We start from the raw sequence: 20,601 nt of genomic DNA on the forward strand, positions 1-20,601 counted from the left end.
TAATGTGTTCAATTGGATTGGGTTAAGAATCAGTCAGGTTAATCTACACCAAACTTTCTCTTCCATGTCTTTCCCTTTCTTTGTATACTGGTACAACAAAGTCATTTTGGAACAGGAACAGGTCATCTCCAAACTGTTCCCACAATGTTGGGTGGATGGAAAATACTGACCCAGTGCAATTTTCGTACAATTTCATGTTCCTGCAACTTTGTGGGAACAGTTAGGTGGCCCTTTTCTGTTTCGAAATGACTGTGCACCAGTTCTAAATGCAAGGTAAAAAAAGAAAAAGAGAGATTATAATTTTTTGTGTGGATGAATATAACTGGTGTGAAGGAGATTCCCCAAAACACACTCCTGCACCTCGTAGAAAAACCTGCAGGCACATAGGACGGGCTGATGTCATACTAAAACCCAAATGACCGACGACCAAATATACTTTTGCCAATATAGTGCACGTTGGTCTTCTAAATGTCGAGGATGACTTTATTGCAAATAATGTCCACCTGAGGGCGACAGAGATTAGGAAACCGATACTCATTCAAGTACTGTACTTTGTTAACGTTGTTGTTTTACCGTTTGTATGTGAACAAACATAAATATATATTCAACCCTTTCTTGCACAAATTGTGATCCCCCCCCCCCCCCTTAACCCTTACAGGACACTCATTTAACTCATTGGTTGCCATTGACGGCGCGAGACGTCCAATCAATTTAGACTCGGAGGGTCGGATGAGGCGTTCATTCGTCATTCAATCACATTGAATGACGAACGACGAACGTCCGTCAATGGCACTGAAACATGAGCATCTGATTTAATCATCTAAGCATCTAAACATGAAACTTCACACGGTACCTATCGCCTATCGACTAACAATATGCTATGATAAAAGATCAACTTTAGAGTGTTACTTGGGGCCGTGAACCAGTGTGTATTTCTGTTTTTATTCATTTTAATTTTATATCTTAGTTTTTTATTAACATTGTATTAATTTATACATTTTAAATAATTATACAAATAATATGAAGAATACAATCATTAAGATTTAAAAAAATAATATAATACCAAAAATTGTTAATATTTGTTTATTTATTTTTTAAATGTCCAAAAATACGACTTGCCCCATAAAATGAAAGGTTAAAGGAGTTGAGTCTCAAACATACAACTATACCGGAGCCCCGCCTCTCTGTGACATCACCAACCGTTGGGGTTTACCCGGTTGGTCCTCTCTTCTCTCTCAACAGAATTCCTACTTTTCACAGAGCACTTGAATGCGGCTACAGCCAAAGTTCAGCGCCATTCTAAATACCTTGGTATAACAATATGACATCTTCCATAAATGCGGGAAAAGTCTACCTCACGGCGATTGCACTTCTTGGTTGCCTGTTGTCGGTCACAGGTAAGTCAAAATAACTCGCACTTTGTTGACTTGCATCCAAAATTTTGCTGTGATTCAACAATGTTACGAAATAGGGAGTCTGCATGTCACCCAACATTCTTTTTCTTTCCCTGAAATAATGAAACCAGTTCTTTGCCCTTTTATTGTTTTATGACTTGTGTCCTTGTTGAAAGTAGGATTTTTAAAGTACCAAATTCGATAAGGATATGGTCATACTGGTATGTCAATTGAAGTTTATGGCGTCCCCAAATCATATTCCAATACCAGTTATTATTTAATCATATTTTAGAATTCCAGAGTTACTGTAGCTATGAACAAGTTTAACAGTTGATGAAATCCTTTTAGCACTTCTAGTAATTTTACCATCGTGAGGTCTTTAATAGACCATTTGTTTACCCTTCTTCGCAACACATAAGGTACCATACAGTATGTACCCTTGTGATCATATTTGTGTATATACAACATGCTGTTGTTTGCTTGAGTGGACATCTTTGTGGTGAAACAGTGTGAGGTGGTACAGATGGAGAATAAAATCACCATATGTGCTCTTGTCTGGAGGCAACATTGAACAGCTGTCTGTTCACCTAACCCTAGATCAACCTGGAACTGTCCTGCCAACTTCCTGCACCTGCACACACATCACCTGCCAAAAATAGTATGCAAACATGTCTGGACTATTCAGAACACCATTGGCTGGTGAATGCCCAGTGTCCTGACACCTATACATCCTGCACCTGTTGTTCTCACAGATCACCTTTCAATCCAGTAGTTCATTGGCGGCAAGCATCCTCAGCGTTTGTCATGTTGTATAACTGGTCATTCCCTGCAGACCAGGAGCTGCATGCATGTCTTCCACCTGGCTAATCCTGCAATCTCTTAATCCCAACCACACACAGACACGTTTTGCTGTCAGTGCTGTTTGCCTAGAATGTTTTGTCCATTTTGTCCAGAAATGTTTTCCATCACTGCTCATTTTTGTGGTGAAATTCAAACTATGAAAAAAAAACATACAGGAAAAAGCAAAAGTAACTCATGTGGTACAGTTTTATACGATGAATTATAACATTTTTAGAACAGAAGTCAGGAGGGGGCTGGCTCAAAATTTGTCCCATACAAGGCCCCTTTTTGGCAGACACCAAGTCCCAGGCTGTAGCTCTGTGGTAGTGGAGCTCTGTGTTAAAACAACAACCTGTGTTAGAAATAATGCAGAGTGTAGTTTGCAAAACCAAGAAAACGTTTGCAATACTAGATATGGTGTCCAAAAAGCTCAGACAGAATCTACACAATGCATTTTTAGAGTCTCCTTGCCATGATGTTCATTCTCCTTCCAAATAGATGTTGAATTCCTTCACCTACTGTCCAACATATTGATGTCCATGCTGCCATATGCAGCTGAGAGACCAAGTAGCACCACAAGAGTAAACAAACACCCATATTGTGACTCATAAATCTGTGCACTGCCACTCCCTCTGGGCTTTTCTGCTCTATTTGCAACAGCCGTCCAAGAAATATGACTCAGTTTTCTAGCACTCGAGTATATCCTTCCAAAACAACATGACAAACATATAACAAATTTTTGGCGTTTTGTGTTATTTCACATTTTTGAATGTTTACTCATGGCTATTCATCATTCTAAAGAGCCGTGAGAAAGAAACTATGATATATTGTGTGGTTTCTGTTTGACATTTCTCAGAATTTCCTTGAATGTTCCTGAATGTTCAGATTTGCTCCCGTTTAAACTTGTAAACAGGGAGAACGTACACAGTATTGACACAACAAGGTCAAGAAATGAACAGTCACTGAACAAAAAAAGTAACATTAAGTTAGCATTGCACAACAAAATGGGCCTTTAAATGAGTTTGAAATCATTTACTTCAACACTCTTTTTCCTCTTTGCATTTTCTTAGGTGATTACTGTGAGGTGAACTATTGCCATAATGGCGGGACGTGTGTGACAGGGGTAGGAGAGGAACCATTCATCTGCATCTGTGCGGATGGGTTTGCTGGAGACACATGCAACCTAACAGAGACAGGTACAAAAAACAAGGCATAATTTCAATGTCATAATTGTATTGTGTTGAAATTTTCCACTTTGTTTCAATCAGGACCTTGCAGTCCCAATCCGTGTAAGAATGACGCATCTTGCGAGGTGATTGCTCCTACCAGAAGAGGAGATGTTTTCAATGAGTACATCTGCAAATGCAGGGTGGGCTTTGAGGGTGCTCACTGCCAGATAAGTAAGTGCTTCTGTCCGGGATGCATAACATAAGTCTGGCAGGTTTCCCTTGTGTTGTAGATTACAATGAGCAAAGTAATATGCACACTAAATTGGCAATTCAAATTCACAGTGAAGTAGTCACAAATTTTTTATATATGAAATTTGCATTTTAAATTGAAAATTTTCAATTTCAAATACATTTTAATCGAAAGTGCCATACAATCTATTTAATTGTTTAAAACAAATGTGATACGTTGGCTACATAACCATTGTTAGAAAAATGCATAGATTACATGGCTTTCACTTAAAACTGGAAGGTGTGTTTCGAGTCAAGTATCAGCCCGACATTATTGAAAACTCTTTTGTGTATGTACACTGAATAAAGTAAACATTGGCTCGATTTAAAATACATTGGCTAATCAATCACACCCAAAAATTTTACTGCTAATACAATGTAAACAAATAAATTTATTTACAAAAACATACATTTATTTATAAAAAATATATATATATATTTGTTTACATTGTATTAGCAGTAAAATTTTAGGGTGTGATTGATTAGCCAATATATATGTTTTTTAAATGTTTACTTTTTTCAGTGTAGTTTAATACGTTGGTTGTCCTATCTCCCATTTAATATAGAGGGCGCACTCATCAAACCCTCAAATACATTGCATTATAACTATATAAGGGCAACTCAAATTTTACATCATTCAGTGAAATGTTCCCTGTATAAATTCCTGGACAAAAACGTTTTAACATTCTGGTATTCACTGTGCAAGGTAATAGTAGTAGTAATAGTCTGCTATAAAAAATGTGGCACTATTGAGTAATAATCACTAGTCTTGAACATTTTATTATGTCAAGCAAACAAACTCAGATAAAAAGCTTGAAAAAATAATGAAGTAGTTCAAAAGTGCAACTGCTTGGCATTCAGAAACACTAAAAGAAATGAAAAAAAAAAAAACATTGTGGTGGTCAGTAAATGTTACTTTTATAGAGCAAGTTCAGGGAAATAAATATAGAATCACTCCATTCTGAAGTAAAAAAAAAAAAATATTGAATCACTCCATTTTGAGTAGAAAATACAGACACAGCCAGTCAATTTCCTTACCTTAATCGGGCCCCTGCCTCAGATTGGATCTGCTCGTTAGTCAGCAGTTAAAACAGTGCAGTTATCACACCTTGGAGGGCTGCTGGACCAAGTGGATTCACAAGAATCATGGTTCTAACAAAAGAGATGTCTCTTGAGACCAAGGAGAGGATTATCAAACTGCTTGAAAAAGGTAACGGTACGGTTGCCAAAGATGTGGGCTGTTCACAGTCAGCTGTATCAACAATCTTAACCAGTACAAACAGCATGGCAAGGTTGTTAAAGTTAGGTGTACTGGTAGACCGAGGAAGACATCCAAACGTAATGACAAACAACTAAATGCCATATGTCTTGAAAACAGAAGATGTACAACTAGACAAATGAAGAAGAAATGGGAGCAAGCTGGAGTCAAGGTATGTGACAGAACTGTGCAAAATCGGAAATGGGATTTTCATACAGGAAAGCTAAAAGGAAACCATCATTTGCCACGTGTACATGGAGCCAAATATTCCAATTACAATCGGAATATTTGTTCAAACCGAATAAATGTGTTCCATATAAACACCTCATTCGGAATGAACAGGCCCAAATCGAATGGAATTTCATTCCGATTCACAGGGGTGGAATATTCCTTTTCCCAAACCGATTAGAAGTAAAATTATATCATGTAAACAGGGAAGCGAAATGGTGTCTGGTTGCGTTCTTTCTGCACATGCTCAGTACTGACGTGGTGACGTCACTTGGTGACGTAAGTAACGTCACTTGCAACATGGCTTCCAAGCACACGCACAGCGCACCCACACAACTTTTTAAATGAACGGCGTATCATTCTGAAGTTTTGTTTCCACTCGAAAAGTTAAAACAGCAGCTGATCTGACGATCGATCTCCATGTTTTGCAACGTGACGCTTTGTTTTGAGTAATCTGCGCATGTCAGACGGCAGTTGTCAAACGTCCTTTCGGAATAAAGGCAGACACATGTAAACGCTGGATCGGAATAGATGAAGTGACATGTAAACAGCTGATGTGAAATTTCCATTTGGAATGATTTGAATCGGTATGAATAAAAGTCAGCATGTAAACGTGGCTAATGACACTTAAACAGAAAAGAACAAGACTGCAATGGGTTAAGGCAGACATGTCCAAAGTCCGGCCCGGGGGCCAAATGCGGCCTGTGGTCAAATTTCATCCGGCCCACAGCCTAGGTCATAAAATCAGTAACGTCTGGCCCGCACACAGACTTAATAAATTGGTCAGCAGTTCTGTTGCTAGCCTATGAAGTAGCTTACACTCTAAATACTGCTACTCATTTACCCACTAAAAGGCAGCAGCACTCTAAGAAGCATTCCCCCGTGTGACCCTTTACTTCCAATTTTCTAAAATGGCGACAATCAACAAAAAAAAGGTTGACTGCGATGGCCAACGCTTCAAGCATAGGTGGAAATTGGACTATTTGTTCAATAAAATACACAACAACTGTGTCTGCCTCATTTGCAAAGAGACAGTCGCTGTTTTTAAAGAGTTCAGTGTGAGGCAATATTACCTAACAAGACACGCTGACATGTACGACAAGATTAAAGGGAAGATACGCAGCGAGAAAATGAAGCAACTTGAAGCTAGTTTAATTTCACAGCAGCAGTATTTCCTAAGAGCCCGAGAGTCGAAAGAGAACGCCACATAGGCTAGTTGCGAGATTGTTTAAATTATTGATTTAAAAAAATCATAAAGCAAATGTGACACACAGAATGGCTTGCTAAAAATACATTTGCTTAAATATATTGTTCTAGGTAAAGAACGTCAGCCACGGTCGGCCCCCCACATTTTTACCACACCAAATCTGGCCCCCTTTGCAAAAAGTTTGGACACCCCTGGGTTAAGGAGAGGTAATCGTGGACTGTGAATGACTGGATGAAGGTTATTTTCAGTGATGAGTCAAGAATCTGCATTGGACAAAGTGATGATGCTGGAACTTTTGTCTGGTGCCGTTCCAGTGAGATTTACAAAGATGACTGCCTGAAGAAAACATCAAAATTCCCTCAGTCCTTGATGATATGGGGCTGCATGTCAGGCAAAGGCACTGGGGAGATGGCTGTGGTTAAATCTTCAATAAATGCACAAGTTAACATTGAAATTTTAGATAGCTTTCTTATCCCTTCAATTGAAAATATGTTTGTCATTTTCCAAGATAACAATGCATCATGCCACAGAGCTAAAACTGCTAAAACATTCCTTGGAGAAAGACTCATCCAGCCAGTGTCATGGCCTGCAAATAGCCCAGAGCTCAACCATATTGAAAACCTGTGGTGGAAATCAAAAAAAAAAAAAAAAAAGGTCCACAGCAAGGCTCTGGCCTGCAAGGATGATCTGGCAACTGCAGTCAAAGAGAGTTGGCACCAAATTAATGAAGAATACTGTTTGTCACTCATCAAGTCCATGCCTCAGAGACTGCAAGCCAGAGGTGGTGCAACTAAATTAACTGCAACTAACTAGTGCAACTAACTAGAGATGTGTTTTGATTGTTATTTCTGTGTTTGTTTCTCATGATTCCATATATTTTTCCTCAGAATGGAGTGATTCTATATTTATTTCCCTGCACTTGCTCTATAAAAGTAACATTTACTGACCACCACAATGTTTTTTATTCATTTCTTTTAGTGTTTCTGAATGCTAAAGAGTTGCACTTTTAAATAATTCATTATTTTTTTGTTATTATTATTTCCCTGGACTGATGATTGAGGCCGATGCTGTTGCAGCGTCCCAGTAATTGGGATGTGTAGTCAGCCCATGCAGTAGTCTCATGAAAGCGCCTCTTTCACAGAGTCCTGTGGTCATTCTGTTTGGCTAATTAGTACGAACAACCTCCTCCAAGTCTCTTAGCATGCAGATGCCACCCACACTGGTTCCCACAGAATGGTTCTTATTCAAAAGAGCTCAAACGTTCACTAGTATTTGTGATTGATTTAATTTGAATCCAATGCTTCCACAAATGTGGAAAGTGAAAAGTTGAGACATTGGAAATTAAAGAGACTTTTCTACGCAACCCTCGATTATGTTAGTGAAGGCGTATTTATTTTGAATGAACTGCTCATCCTATTCCATAGTCCACAGACTGACCACCAATTGTAGTGTTTGTGCAGTATACTCCCTGCCCCAGTTCTAATTCTGTGTCAGACGTCATAGACAGAAATGGTCTCGTGGTTGAGGTAAAACCCATTCATATAGTTACAGAGCTTTATTTCTGTCTTAAACTAATTTGGTAATAGGTAAACACTATCATTTAGACAAAAATGTATTTTGTTTGTAGAAACTTCAGAATTTAGGTTGATTGAATAATTGTCTTTACTGTATTTGTGAAAATAAAATATTCTTCTCAAACTGGAATGTTAAGTAGACCGCACGTGCTTCGTTGCTGGATTTAGAGAAAATCAGTCAGATTACTTTGTATCCTTTCTTAGTAGGATCAAGCGTTTTCAGCCGTTTTATTTTTTGTTGTCACGGCCATATTGGCATTCCTAAGTTTTGACCAATCCTCTTAGTGGAGCAAGAATTGCAGAGATCCATGTGGCATTACGTCAGCCCGTCATCTGCTTTACCAGAGTCTTTAAGGCCATGTCAAACAAGGTAGCACAACACATTGTTTATCATTACTGAGGGGAAGTGATTGGCACAGATTATGGGCACAATCAAATTACTTGGACACTTCCACTAGTTACAGTGACTAACTATGTGCATATTGTCATGGAATCTCAGTAAAATAATGAACAGCCCGTCATCTGCTTTACCAGAGTCTTTAAGGCCTTGTCAAACAAGGTAGCAACACATTGTTTATCATTGCTGAGGGGAAGTGATTGGCACAGATTATGGACACAATCAAATTACTTGGACACTTCCACTAGTTACAGTGACCGACTCTGTGCGTAATGTCATTGAATCTCAGTGAAATAATGAACAAACATTATGAAGCACTCCAGGGATGTATACTCTTTTTTTTCCCCTCCAGTTGTACAGCTGTACCACTATAGTAGGTTAGTTGGCATGAAAATTAGAAATCAGCACAAGTGTACCACAGGCTGTGCGCACATGCGTGCGCAATGGCAAATTCCTAAACCTCTAGAAGGCTGCCTTCTACTGGGTAAAAGTTTTACAATTACTTTATCAGTCCTGATAAAAAAAATAAAAACTGACAACAAAAATCGGGTTCCAAGGATCGATAGGTACTGGTTCATGCTACATACAGTGGGGCAAATAAGTATTTACTCAACCGCTAATTGTGCAAGTTCTCCCACTTAAAAATATTGGAGAGGCCTGTAATTGTCAACATGGGTAAACCTCAACCATGAGAGACAGAATGTGGGAAAAAAAAAACAGAAAATCACATTGTTTGATTTTTAAACAATTTATTTGCAAATCATGGTGGATTGAACTTTTGGTCAATACCAAAAGTTCAATCTCAATACTTTTTTATGTACCCTTTGTGGCAATAACGGAGGCCAAAACTTTTCTGTAACTCTTCACAAGCTTTTCACACACTGTTGCTGGTATTTTGGCCCATTCCTCTATGCAGATCTCCTCTAGAGCAGTGATGTTTTGGGGCTGTCGTTGGGCAACACGGACTTTCAACTCCCTCCACAGATTTTCTATTGGGTTGAGATCTGGAGACTGGCTAGGCCACTCCAGAACGTTGAAATGCTTCTTACGAAGCCACTCCTTTGTTGCCCTGGCTGTGTGTTTGGGATCATTGTCATGCTGAAAGACCCAGCCACGTCTCGTCTTCAATGCCCTAGCTGATGGTAGGAGTTTTTCACTCAAAATCTCTCGATACATGGCTCCATTCATTCTTTCCTTTACACAGATCAGTCGTCCTGGTCCCTTTGCAGAAAAACAGCCCCAAGCATGATGTTTCCACCCCCATGCTTCACGGTGGGTATGGTGTTCTTCGGATGCAATTCAGTATTCTTTCCCCTCCAAACACGAGAACCTGTGTTTTACCAAAAAGTTCTATTTTGGTTTCATCTGACCATAACACATTCTCCCAGTCCTCTTCTGGATCATCCAAATGCTCTCTAGCGAAGCGCAGACGGGCCTGGACGTGTACTTTCTTCAGCTGGGGGACATGTCTGGCAGTACAGGATTCCATGGCGGCGCATTGTGTTACTGATAGTAGCCTTTGTTACTGTGGTCCCAGCTCTCTGTAGGTCATTGACTAGGTCCCCCCGTGTGGTTCTGGGATTTTTGCTCACCGTTCTTGTTATCATTTTGACGCCACGGGATGAGATCTTGCATTGAGCCCCAGATCGAGGGAGATTATCAGTGGTCTTGTATGTCTTCCATTTTCTAATAATTGCTCCCACAGTTGATTTCTTTACACCAATCGTTTTACCTATTGCAGATTCAGTCTTCCCAGCCTGGTGCCAGTCTACAATTTTGTCCCTGGTGTCTTTCGACAGCTCTTTGGTCTTGGCCATAGTTGAGTTTGCAGTGTGACTGACTGAGTTGTGGACAGGTGTCTTTTATACTGATAATGAGTTAAAACAGGTGCCATGAATACAGGTAACGAGTGGAGCCTCGTTAGACCTCGTTAGAAGAAGTTAGACCTCTTTGACAGCCAGAAATCTTGCTTGTTTGTAGGTGACCAAATACTTATTTTCCAGTCTAATTTGGAAATAAATTCTATAAAAATCAAACAATGTGATTTTCTGTATTTTTTTTTTTTCACATTCTGTCTCTCATGGTTGAGGTTTACCCATGTTGACAATTATACCTCTCCAATCTTTTCAAGTAGGACAACTTGCACATTTGGTGGTTGACTAAATACTTATTTGCTCCACTGTAGCTACTAAGTTTTAAGACGACCGGTTCACTAATCACGGAGGAGTAGGACTTCACAGTTTGACCTCCACAAGAACAACAATAACAACAAGCGTGGCGACTTGACAGGCCTTCAGTCTGTTTAAAGTGAGATTTTTAGAAATAAATAAATAATTGATGAGGAAAATACAGGTTTAGAAATACATAGCCAAATTCGAGTAATAAATAATGCTGAATCAATAAAAAGATTTGAAAAATACCATTCCCTCATACTTGATTTCTTAGGTTTTCAGTTATGTTAATTTAGTTGTGAATATAGTTAGATTAGTCCTTTATTGTCAGGGTTTTTGACTGACCTCGTCCAAGTGGCCTGATGAAAATCTTTTTGGTTTTTGTTAAAGCATCTAAATCTAAGTCACCTAAAAATGTGATAATTTGTAATTTGTGACTCCATTTGAAAAGCAAAATGCTTGTCAATTACATTAGTTACCTGTAATTTAGAATGAAGTTTCAATTCACCTTCTTTTCAATTTTATCTTAAACAAAACCATCACAATTATTATTCAGATTCAGGCATTGTGATTGATATATGGGAGGTGTGATACTGTCATTCGAATTCAACGTGTTGATGCAAGTATCTTTTTGTTGAGTATGTTGATTTAGAAGAGAGACAAGTCATGAACAAATTACTGTACTTTTACTGACTCCAGTAGCTCATTCCAGCTGCACATCGAGAAAGACTTGACCACGTGATGTTTAGAGTGTGGTTCATGTGTGCCACCTTGTGGTAGTTTGTCTCATGACCTAGACCTTGTTTAAAGGGACAATTGCAATGTAAGCAGTGCTTTGCTGACATGATTTTAATTGTGCCAAAAATAATAATGTTGTCTTGTCCTCTAGATGTTAATGACTGCGCCAATCGACCATGTAAAAATGGAGGCATATGCAGAGATCTCGATGGTGATTTTTCATGTCAGTGCCCTTCACCCTATGTTGGGAAGCAGTGCCATCTACGTACGTACACTCATTTTAACATCAGCTCATTCGGTCACATGCATTTTTAAAAAATCATCAAACAGCGTAAGCTAGTGTGGCGTGTAAACAGTAGGTGGACTACTGTTTTTCTATTTCAGGTTGCATTTCTTTACTGGGAATGGAAGGAGGAGCAATCGCCGAGTCCCAGATTTCTGCATCGTCTGTGCACTACGGAATTCTTGGTCTTCAGCGTTGGGGTCCGGAGTTGGCACGGCTCAACAATCAAGGCATCGTCAATGCCTGGACATCAGCTGTCCATGACAGAAATCCTTGGATAGAGGTAAGAGAAGTTATCGTTCATCCTCAGTCTTATATTAGTTAAAAGAGTTTAAACAATGATAACATGTCACCAGATAAACATGCAGAAGAAGATGCGTCTAACGGGAATCATAACTCAAGGGGCCAGTCGCATGGGCACGGCGGAATACATAAAGGCCTTTAAGGTGTCCAGCAGCTTTGATGGGAAGACCTATACCACATACAGAATGGATGGACAACGGCGAGACAAAGTTAGAACTTGATCATGCACAACCAAACGAACATGCTCAGCGTTGCGTTTCCTGTACAATCTATACATCTTATTTTTTTCCACCGCAGGTTTTAGTGGGCAACATCGATAACGACAGCACAAAGACTAATCTTTTTGACCCACCCATTGTGGCCCAGTACATTCGCATAATTCCTGTGGTTTGCCGAAAGGCATGCACGCTACGCATGGAGTTGGTGGGATGCGAACTAAATGGTAATCTCACTCAAAACACCCAGTTGCTACAGAATTCTCATGGTGAATAACTATATAGAATGTCATGATTACATTATACTTTTATTTACTTAAACAAATATTTACCTATGTAACGTCAGACAGATATGATTTATGCTTATAAAATTTGACTCCATAAGAAAAGATCAGCTAAAATATTTGGAGAGAAACATAGTACTGTACATAGGTTTATGTTGCACGGTGCACTTTCTTGCATGCGCGCCACCTATTTTTCTGCCTTGTTTTTCTGGCTTTTTGTCATCGGTTTTTATTGCAAATGGTCATTTTCTCCCTTCTGGTTTCCTGGTGGAGGGCAGTGATTATTTTCTTCTGTGGGTTTATTTATTCATCTATTCTATCTTTCTCTTGGTTTTTCCATTCCTCCCTTCTCTCTGCTTCTTTATTCACAGTTTATTCAAACACAACAGGGTGCTCAGAGCCAATGGGAATGAAATCTCGTCTGATATCGGATGGTCAACTGTCAGCCTCCAGTTCCTTCCGCACATGGGGCATCGATAGCTTCACTTGGCTCCCTCAATTTGCTCGCCTGGATAAGCAGGGAAAGACTAATGCGTGGTCACCTTCCCAAAACAACCGGACAGAGTGGATCCAGGTGAAGGACGATGCATGCCACGTAACGACTACACTGGAATGATGCTGATTTTCCAAAGTATTTAACGGTGAAAACTTGTTGCTCAGGTGGATCTCGAGAAGACAAAGCGCCTCACGGGTATCATCACTCAGGGGGCCAAAGATTTTGGAGTAGTGCAATTTGTGTCTGTATTCAAAGTGGCTTACAGTGATGATGAAGAGTCGTGGAATATCGTGAAGGATGTCAACACTGGCCGTGACAAGGTCAGTTTTTGTCAATTTGTACGACAGTTCTCTTCCATATTTAGCAAATTTGCGCTGTTATTTTCATGTTAAACGTGAAAAAGAAAATGCTATGAAATATATCCATCTTTATTATATTTTTAAAAAATCCAAAACTAATTCCTATTTAACCACAGAAAACAGAGTATTAGGGACTGCAAAATGGTCGCCTGGGTGGCTAAAACAAACACGAAAGCTACTTTACTGGCTTTATAACAGTAATTTTCGGACTATAAGCCGCTACTTTTCCCCCTCATTTTGAATCCTGCAGCTAATAGTCCAGTGCGGCTTATTTGTTCATTTATTTGGGTTAATAGGTAACACTTTATTTGACAGCGGTGTCATAAGACAGCCATAAGACTGTCATAATTATGACATGACCTTATCATGGGCATTAATGAATGCTTATGACAGATGTCCTTAAGTGTCATCCGGCAAATTATGTCACTAACTTCATTTATGTCCTGCTCGGCTCTTTTACATCCATTCAAAAGGGAGATAATTTGCACGATGACACAAAATGACATCTGTCATGAACATTCATTAATGCTCATGGCACAGCTTCTTTCAAGTTCTGCTTTTTTATTGGAATTTTCAAGTTATGATGGATAACTTACAAAAGTCAAGTTATTGCTGAAAACTCAAAATTTTGAGTAAACCAAAGTTATGTTAGGTAAATTGTACTCAAAATTTTAAGTAAACTAAATTTAAGTTTAAGTACATATTTAACAAATTAAATCAAGTGTGATTTGAACTCAGGTTCAACCTCAATGACAGCGCAACATGTAGACAAACTGCCTGATTGGGTATACCATATCCAGAGCACTCTTTTTTGAAGGGAGTCAGGCTAGGTCTAAGTTCCCACAATTTAACATTTCAATAATTTTGATCTGTTATTTACATCTGTAGGGCTGCAATGCATGCTAGGAGACATGTTGGTCGACAACAGTGTTGACAGCAGGTGGCAGCAGATGTTGACTGTCTCCCCCAAGAGAACAGTGATGGTCAAATGAAGCTTCTTGAAGCAATTACGCTTAGCAGCCAATTGGTTCCAAGCTTCATGGTGTTTCATTTGTTCTTATGACAGTCTTATGATGCCGCTGTCAAATAAAATGTTACCAGTTGATATCTTTTGCTGTAAATATCCCATAATACAGTGAGGACAGCTTCAGCTTATAGTCCAGTGCGGCTTACCTATGAACGAATGCTGTTTTCTAGTCAAATTTGGTGGGTGGCGGCTTATAGTCAGGTGCCTCTCATAGTGCGAAAATTACAGTAAACACAAATGGTGTTATGGTGTTATACTTGTATAGCACTTTTCCACCTTTCAAGGAGCATGTGAGCATGAAACTAGTAAGGCAAGGCAAGGCAAGGCAAATTTATTTATATAGCACAATTCAACACAAGGCAATTCAAAGTGCTTTACATCACATGAAGATCATAAAAATCCCATTTAAATCAACACAACGTAGAAACGAAGACAAAAGATCGCATTTAATTACAGAATAAAAATAAATAAATAAAATAAAAATAAAACAAAAACTACTACTAATAATAATAATTGAAATCAGCAATGGAGATATAAACAAGAGGAATAGAAAGCAGGTAGATTGAAATATATAGACAGTTATAGATATGCAGTGCTAAACAAAAGCGTTTTTAGCCCTGATTTAAAAGAGCTAAAAGTTTGAGCATACTTCAGACGTTCGGGTAACTTGTTCCAGAGGTGAGGAGCATAATAACTAAATGCTGCCTCACCCTGCTTGGTTCTTGTTCTTGGAACATGCAGAAGACCGGTTCCAGACGACCTTAGGGGTCTAGATGTGTCATAGGACTCTAACAAGTCAAGCATGTATTTTGGTCCAAGGCCATTAAGTGTTTTGTAGACGAGCAGTAGTATTTTATAGTCTATCCTTTGACTTTTATAGTCTATCCTTTGACTTACTAATCACAAAAAGTGTTGTGACAAAAGCCCACGTGAAGAAAAAAATAACAAGTAACTGCAGGTGGCCAGAGAGCCTCACGAGAGGGGTACAAAACAAAAAAATGCTAAACATGCGGAAGGCTGAAGAACAGAAGGATACTCGGGAGATCACATTAGTACTACTAACACAAAACGTATAAGTGAAGTACTGCTGGCGAGGATACACGAAAAAAGAAGCACAAGATATACAAACAGGTTACGCCAGTGGCGAATAGGCTCTGCAATGCAAGACAAGAAAAACAACGGAGCAAGGCATCAAACCGGAGTGTAATGGAAACGGGTCTCATCTACTAGTTACATTTATTAGAATTTAAGTTGGAAAGTGCCATATTTGACATGTAGGTAATTAACTATCAAAATCTTTTTCATCATCTGTAAATTATAAAGCATGATCAGTCAAAATGCATCATAACTCTGTATTACACTTTAATTTATCAATTTCTTATATATTGTATTATCATTTAGGAAGGTACTTATTCCTTCCACCTTCATAAGCTTTTCATTTGGAAAAAAAAAATCTGTTCTTAAGTACACCTCTAGATGCTACTTGGACACATAATCAGTAATGAACCCGAGGTCCTAGGGTGTTTTGGGTCTTTGATCATTAAACACCCTCGCTCTGCCAGCCCCCGACTTGTGTCCAAGTGGCACGCTACTCCAAGGATTCCCCCCTCTGGATCCATAGCCATCTTGAGGCTTTTTCTGCAGCCTCAGTAATGATTTTGATGGCTGTTTGGCACAGCTGCCCTTTTACTCCAAGGAGTTTATGGGTTCGGGATAGTGACTGGCCAGCAAAATGCCAGCACCCCACCTCAACAGGTTTGCAGGGAGCTCAGTCACCAACTCTGCATATTTGGCCCTGTTACATTCGTTAGCCTCCTCCAGTCTTTCTTCCCAGGGGACAGTAAGCTTGACCAGAACCACTTGCTTTGTTGACTCTGATGTTAACACCATGTTTGGACGGAGTGAAGTGGCCAGGATGTGCTCTGGGAACTTGAGCTGTCTCGACTTCCAGTTCTGTGCGGTGGTGATAAGACCCCAGAGGAACTTGGCTGATGTTGCACCTTTTCCCCAGCTCTGACGATGGACTTCTTGGAAGTGTGTTAGTACCTGCAGTTGGTAATAGTGTAACTAAGTGTATCTGCCTGGGGCCTGAAAACCTGGTCATGACGCCAGCGGTACCATCCTTCCCCCAAGGCCTTTGATCAGCAACTGCGGGTGTGCTCAAGGGTGGAACTCTACTGGCCCAGCTGGCATTCTGCAGTGTTTGCTAAGCCCAGCACTGAAAGTTCATTGGGCTTGGGAGAAAGTCGTATACAGACTGGATAAGGAAATGGGATTCAGGCCTCCAGAGCTCTGGGCTGGTGATTTTTCGCTGTTCGGCGTGCTCTTACCTCGTCTACCTGTGCCTTGTTGGTGCATAGCCACCATCTTGAGCCGCCGATCGTTCTGATCCCTCCACCTCTGTTCTGATCACATCCTGTACCAACTGACGTTTCCCCTTTCTCCTGGCTTTGTTGTTGTGGGGCTTGGGGCAGCTACCAGGATTGCCACCTTGAGAGTTTACACTGCTCACTCAGCGCCCCACTTCAAACAGCTTCACTTTTTTTTTTTTTTTTTAAATAATATATTCAACAATAATGCATATTAAAATGCATTGTCATCTACAAAGTGGTGTCCTCGTATTCCCAGTCATTTCAGTCTTTTAGAGTATTTTTTTCTTCTTCAGTTCAAAAGTGATGTCCATAATGTCAACTCTAGATATACAAATCAGTTGCATGTCCCTAGATTTAACACTCAACTTTGTCAATTATCTATAAGGTACATGGGGCCCCAGTTATGGAATAAATACCTTCAAAACATAGCTGAGTCATCCTCATCATTAAAAAAAAAAAAAATGAAACGCAAACTTCTATTTTTCTTTTTAATATTTCTCACTTGTTGTCTTTATTTTTTCCATACTTTCTTAATGTTCTGTTTTGTATAAACCTATTAGACATCTTATGTTTTTGGTTTTGTATTTTACTAACGTTCAATAAGGTGAGATTGCTTTTCTAAACCCTCTTGGGATTTTCTGGTCTCACTTGCACAATATTTTCTCTGTTGTTTTGTTTGTAAAACTTTTTATCTTCTATTGCTTGTACATGTGCAAATAAACAAAATAAAATAAAAATATTAGGAATCATGGCCATTGATCTAGATACAATGTAGTACAGGAGGAGATTCATTGTGTATAATGGGATTAAGGCTCACATGTTCTTCTGTAAAACCCATCCAAACTTATTTATGGCCCTTTCTTTACTACAATAAAGCACATTCAGGATGGAACGTTCGAGGACGTTAAGTTATTCTCACAAAGTTGAACGCATATGCTTATAAACGTCCAGATACAGAAGGAAGGGCTCTCAAACAGCTTCTGATTAAATACATTACCGTACTATATTAAAAGGTGCTTTTAGTCCATCTTATTCTAATGCATCTTCTTTTTCAGCTTTTCCAAGGCAATATTGACAACAACAGCCATGTGAAGAATGTATTTGAGCCACCGTTCTATGCCCGATTCGTCCGAGTGGTTCCCTGGGAGTGGCAGGAGCGTATCACACTACGCATGGAACTACTAGGTTGTGATGACTAGAGACTCGGCTTCCATTCGCAGATCTCATCCTTATTTCACCTTATCCCCACCAATACCCCATGACAGCGTTTACATTGTGCTGTATAACTCTGGATAAAGATTATGTTGCTGGACTTAAGCATAAGTAGCACTTTCTTTGTCTTTTTTTTTTTTCCTTTTTTTTTTTTTTTAAATTTACATTGCTTACTTCTGCTGTGTATTTGTGCTTTAAATTGTATAGCGTTCTTATAATCTTAAATGAATCCTTTAACTTTGCGTATAACATGTACAGTATTCCATGCTAATTATGTTGCGGAGTTTAAATGTTTTCCTGAACTATAGTGATCTTTACGAACAGATACACACTACAACAAGTAAATCTTACCTAAAGGCTAGTTTTCACGGCGCACACGATATTATGAAGAAGCATGGTCAGTGCAATATGAATTTTGGTACGCTGTGAGTCTTGTAGATATTATTTTGTTGTTTACACATTTCAGACTTTTTTTCCACCATGTTTAAAAAAAAAAAACTGCTTGTAACACTTAAAATGTGTACAAAGGTAAAATAAATTGTTTTTAAAGGTATTGTTGCGGTACTTTGACAGTCACTAATTAAAGATGAAGACATCATGTTTGATGTCATGCATTGTATACACCAGACATGTCCAAAGTCCGGCCCGGGGGCCAAATGCGGCCCGTGGACAAATTTCATTCGGCCCCCAGCCTCTGTCCTAAAATCAATACCGTCTGGCCCACACACAGACTTAATAAATTGGTCAGCAGTACTGCTACCAGCATATGAAGTAGCTTATACACTAAATGCTGCTCCTCATTTACCCACTAAAAGGCATCAGCACTCTAAGCAACATTACTCCGTGTGACCCTTTATTCCCAATTTTCTAAAATGGCGACAATCAACTGCGACGGCCGACTGTTCAAGGATAGGTGGAAATTGGACTATTTCTTCTCTAAAATACGCAACAACTGTGTCTGCCTCATTTGCAGAGACAGTCGCTGCTTTTAATAGTTCATTGTGAGGCGATATTACCAAACAAGACACGCTGACATGTTCCACAAAATTACAGGGTAAATACGTAGCGATAAATTGAAGCAACTTGAAGCTAGTTTAATTTCACAGCAGCAGTATTTCGCAAGAGGGAGAGAGTACGCCACAAAGGCTAGTTGCGAGATTGTTGAAATTATTCATTTAAAAAAATAATAAAGCAAATGTGACACACAGAATGGCTTGCTAAAATTTGCTTAAATATATTGTTCTATGTAAAGGACGTCAGCCAAGGTCGGCCCCCCACAATTTTACCACACCAAATCTGGCCCCCTATGCAAAAAGTTTGGACACCCCTGGTATACACAATATGTAGTTCCATAAATACAGTGGATAGCAAAGGTTTTTCCACTGGTCACTGGGTGTTGGTGGCTATTTTCATTCATGTACAGACTTGTACACTGCTGGCCAAAAGTATTGGCACCCATGCAATTCTATCATATAATGCTCAATTTCTCCCAGAAAATGATTGCAATTACAAATGCTTTGGTAGTAATATCATTTATTTTGCTTGCAATGAAAAAACACAAAAGAGATTGAAAAAAAAATTAAATCATCATTTTACACAAAACCCCAAAAATGGGCTGGACAAAAGTATTGGCACCCTCAGCCTAATACTTGGTTGCACAACCTTTAGACAAAATAACTGCGAACAACCGCTTCCGGTATCCATCCATGAGTTTCTCGCAATGCTCTGCTGGAATTTTAGACCTTTCTTCTTTGGCCAACTGCTCCAGGTCTCTGATATTTGACGGGTGCCTTCTCCAAACTACCATTTTCAGATCTCTCCACAGGTGTTCTATGGGATTCAGGCCTGGACTCACTGCTGGCCACTTTAGAGGTGTCCAGTGCTTTCTCTCAAACCATTTTCTAGTGCTTTTTGAAGTGTGTTCTGGGTCATTGTCCTGCTGGAAGACCAATGACCTCTGAGAGAGACCCAGCTTTCTCACACTGGGCACATTTTGCTGCAAAATTTGTCGGTAGTCTTCAGACTTCATAATGCCATGCACACAGTCAAGCAGTCCAGTGCCAGAGGCAGCAAGGCAACCCCAAAACATCAGGGACCCTCCGCCATGTTTGACTGTGGGGACTGTGTTCTTTTCATTGAAGGCCTCGTTTTTTTTCTTCCTGTAAACTCTGATGATGCCTTTTCCCAAAAAGCTCTACTTTTGTCTCATCTAACCAGAGAACATTCTTCCAAAAACATTTTTGGCTTTCCCAGGTAAGTTTTGGCTAACTCCTGCCTGGCTTTTTTACGTCTCGGGTAGTACAGGTGGACACTGTTATACCCTCGGACTGCAGGACAGCTTGAACTTGTTGGGATGTTAGTAGAGGTTGTTTATCCACCATTCGCACAGTCTTTCGTTGAGATCTCTCATCAATTTTTCCTTTCCGTCCACATCTAGGGAGGTTAGCCACAGTGCCATGGGCTTTACACTTATTGATGACACTGCGCACGGTAGACACATTCAGGTCTTTGGAGATGGACTTGTAGCCTTGACATTGACAATGCTTCCTCACAATTTTGCTTCTCGAGACCTCACACAGTTTTGTGGTCTTCTTTCTTTTCTCCACGCTCAATGTGGTACACACAAGGACACAGGACAGAGGTTGAATCAACTTTAATCCATCTTAACTGGCTGCAAAGTGATTTAGTTATTGCCACCACCTGTCATGTGCCACACGTAAGTAACAGGTGCTGTTAATTACACAAAGGGTGCCAATACTTTTGTCCAGGCTATTTTTGGAGTTTTT

At 39.5% G+C, this 20,601-nt stretch overlaps 1 protein-coding gene across 2 annotated transcripts; it reads left to right on the forward strand.

Moving 5' to 3' along the window:
* Positions 1-1,230: 1,230 nt before the first annotated feature.
* On the forward strand, positions 1,231-18,374 carry LOC130927037 (lactadherin-like). Of its 2 annotated transcripts, none has more exons than XM_057852524.1 (10): positions 1,231-1,397; positions 3,305-3,430; positions 3,503-3,634; positions 11,416-11,529; positions 11,649-11,830; positions 11,904-12,059; positions 12,148-12,292; positions 12,739-12,923; positions 13,010-13,165; positions 17,659-18,374. In XM_057852524.1, exons 1-10 carry the CDS (start codon positions 1,322-1,324, stop codon positions 17,800-17,802), a joined length of 1,416 nt encoding a protein of 471 aa, XP_057708507.1. In that variant the 5' UTR covers positions 1,231-1,321; the 3' UTR covers positions 17,803-18,374. The 2 variants fall into 2 exon arrangements, with proteins under 2 accessions (XP_057708507.1, XP_057708503.1); XM_057852520.1 differs by having other exon boundaries at positions 12,721-12,923; positions 17,659-18,372.
* Positions 18,375-20,601: the final 2,227 nt, after the last annotated feature.

This window comes from Corythoichthys intestinalis, chromosome 1, assembly GCF_030265065.1.
Source record: "Corythoichthys intestinalis isolate RoL2023-P3 chromosome 1, ASM3026506v1, whole genome shotgun sequence".
Taxonomy (NCBI): domain Eukaryota; kingdom Metazoa; phylum Chordata; class Actinopteri; order Syngnathiformes; family Syngnathidae; genus Corythoichthys; species Corythoichthys intestinalis.

Excerpts from the sequence above, each read along its gene's own strand:
- LOC130927037 (XM_057852520.1), top strand. The coding sequence starts at position 1,322 with ATGACATCTTCCATAAATGCGGGAAAAGTCTACCTCACGGCGATTGCA. Across the intron at positions 3,431-3,502 it reads ATGCAACCTAACAGAGACAG|GACCTTGCAGTCCCAATCCG; the intron begins GTACAAAAAACA and ends TGTTTCAATCAG. Across the intron at positions 12,060-12,147 it reads ATGGACAACGGCGAGACAAA|GTTTTAGTGGGCAACATCGA; the intron begins GTTAGAACTTGA and ends TTTCCACCGCAG.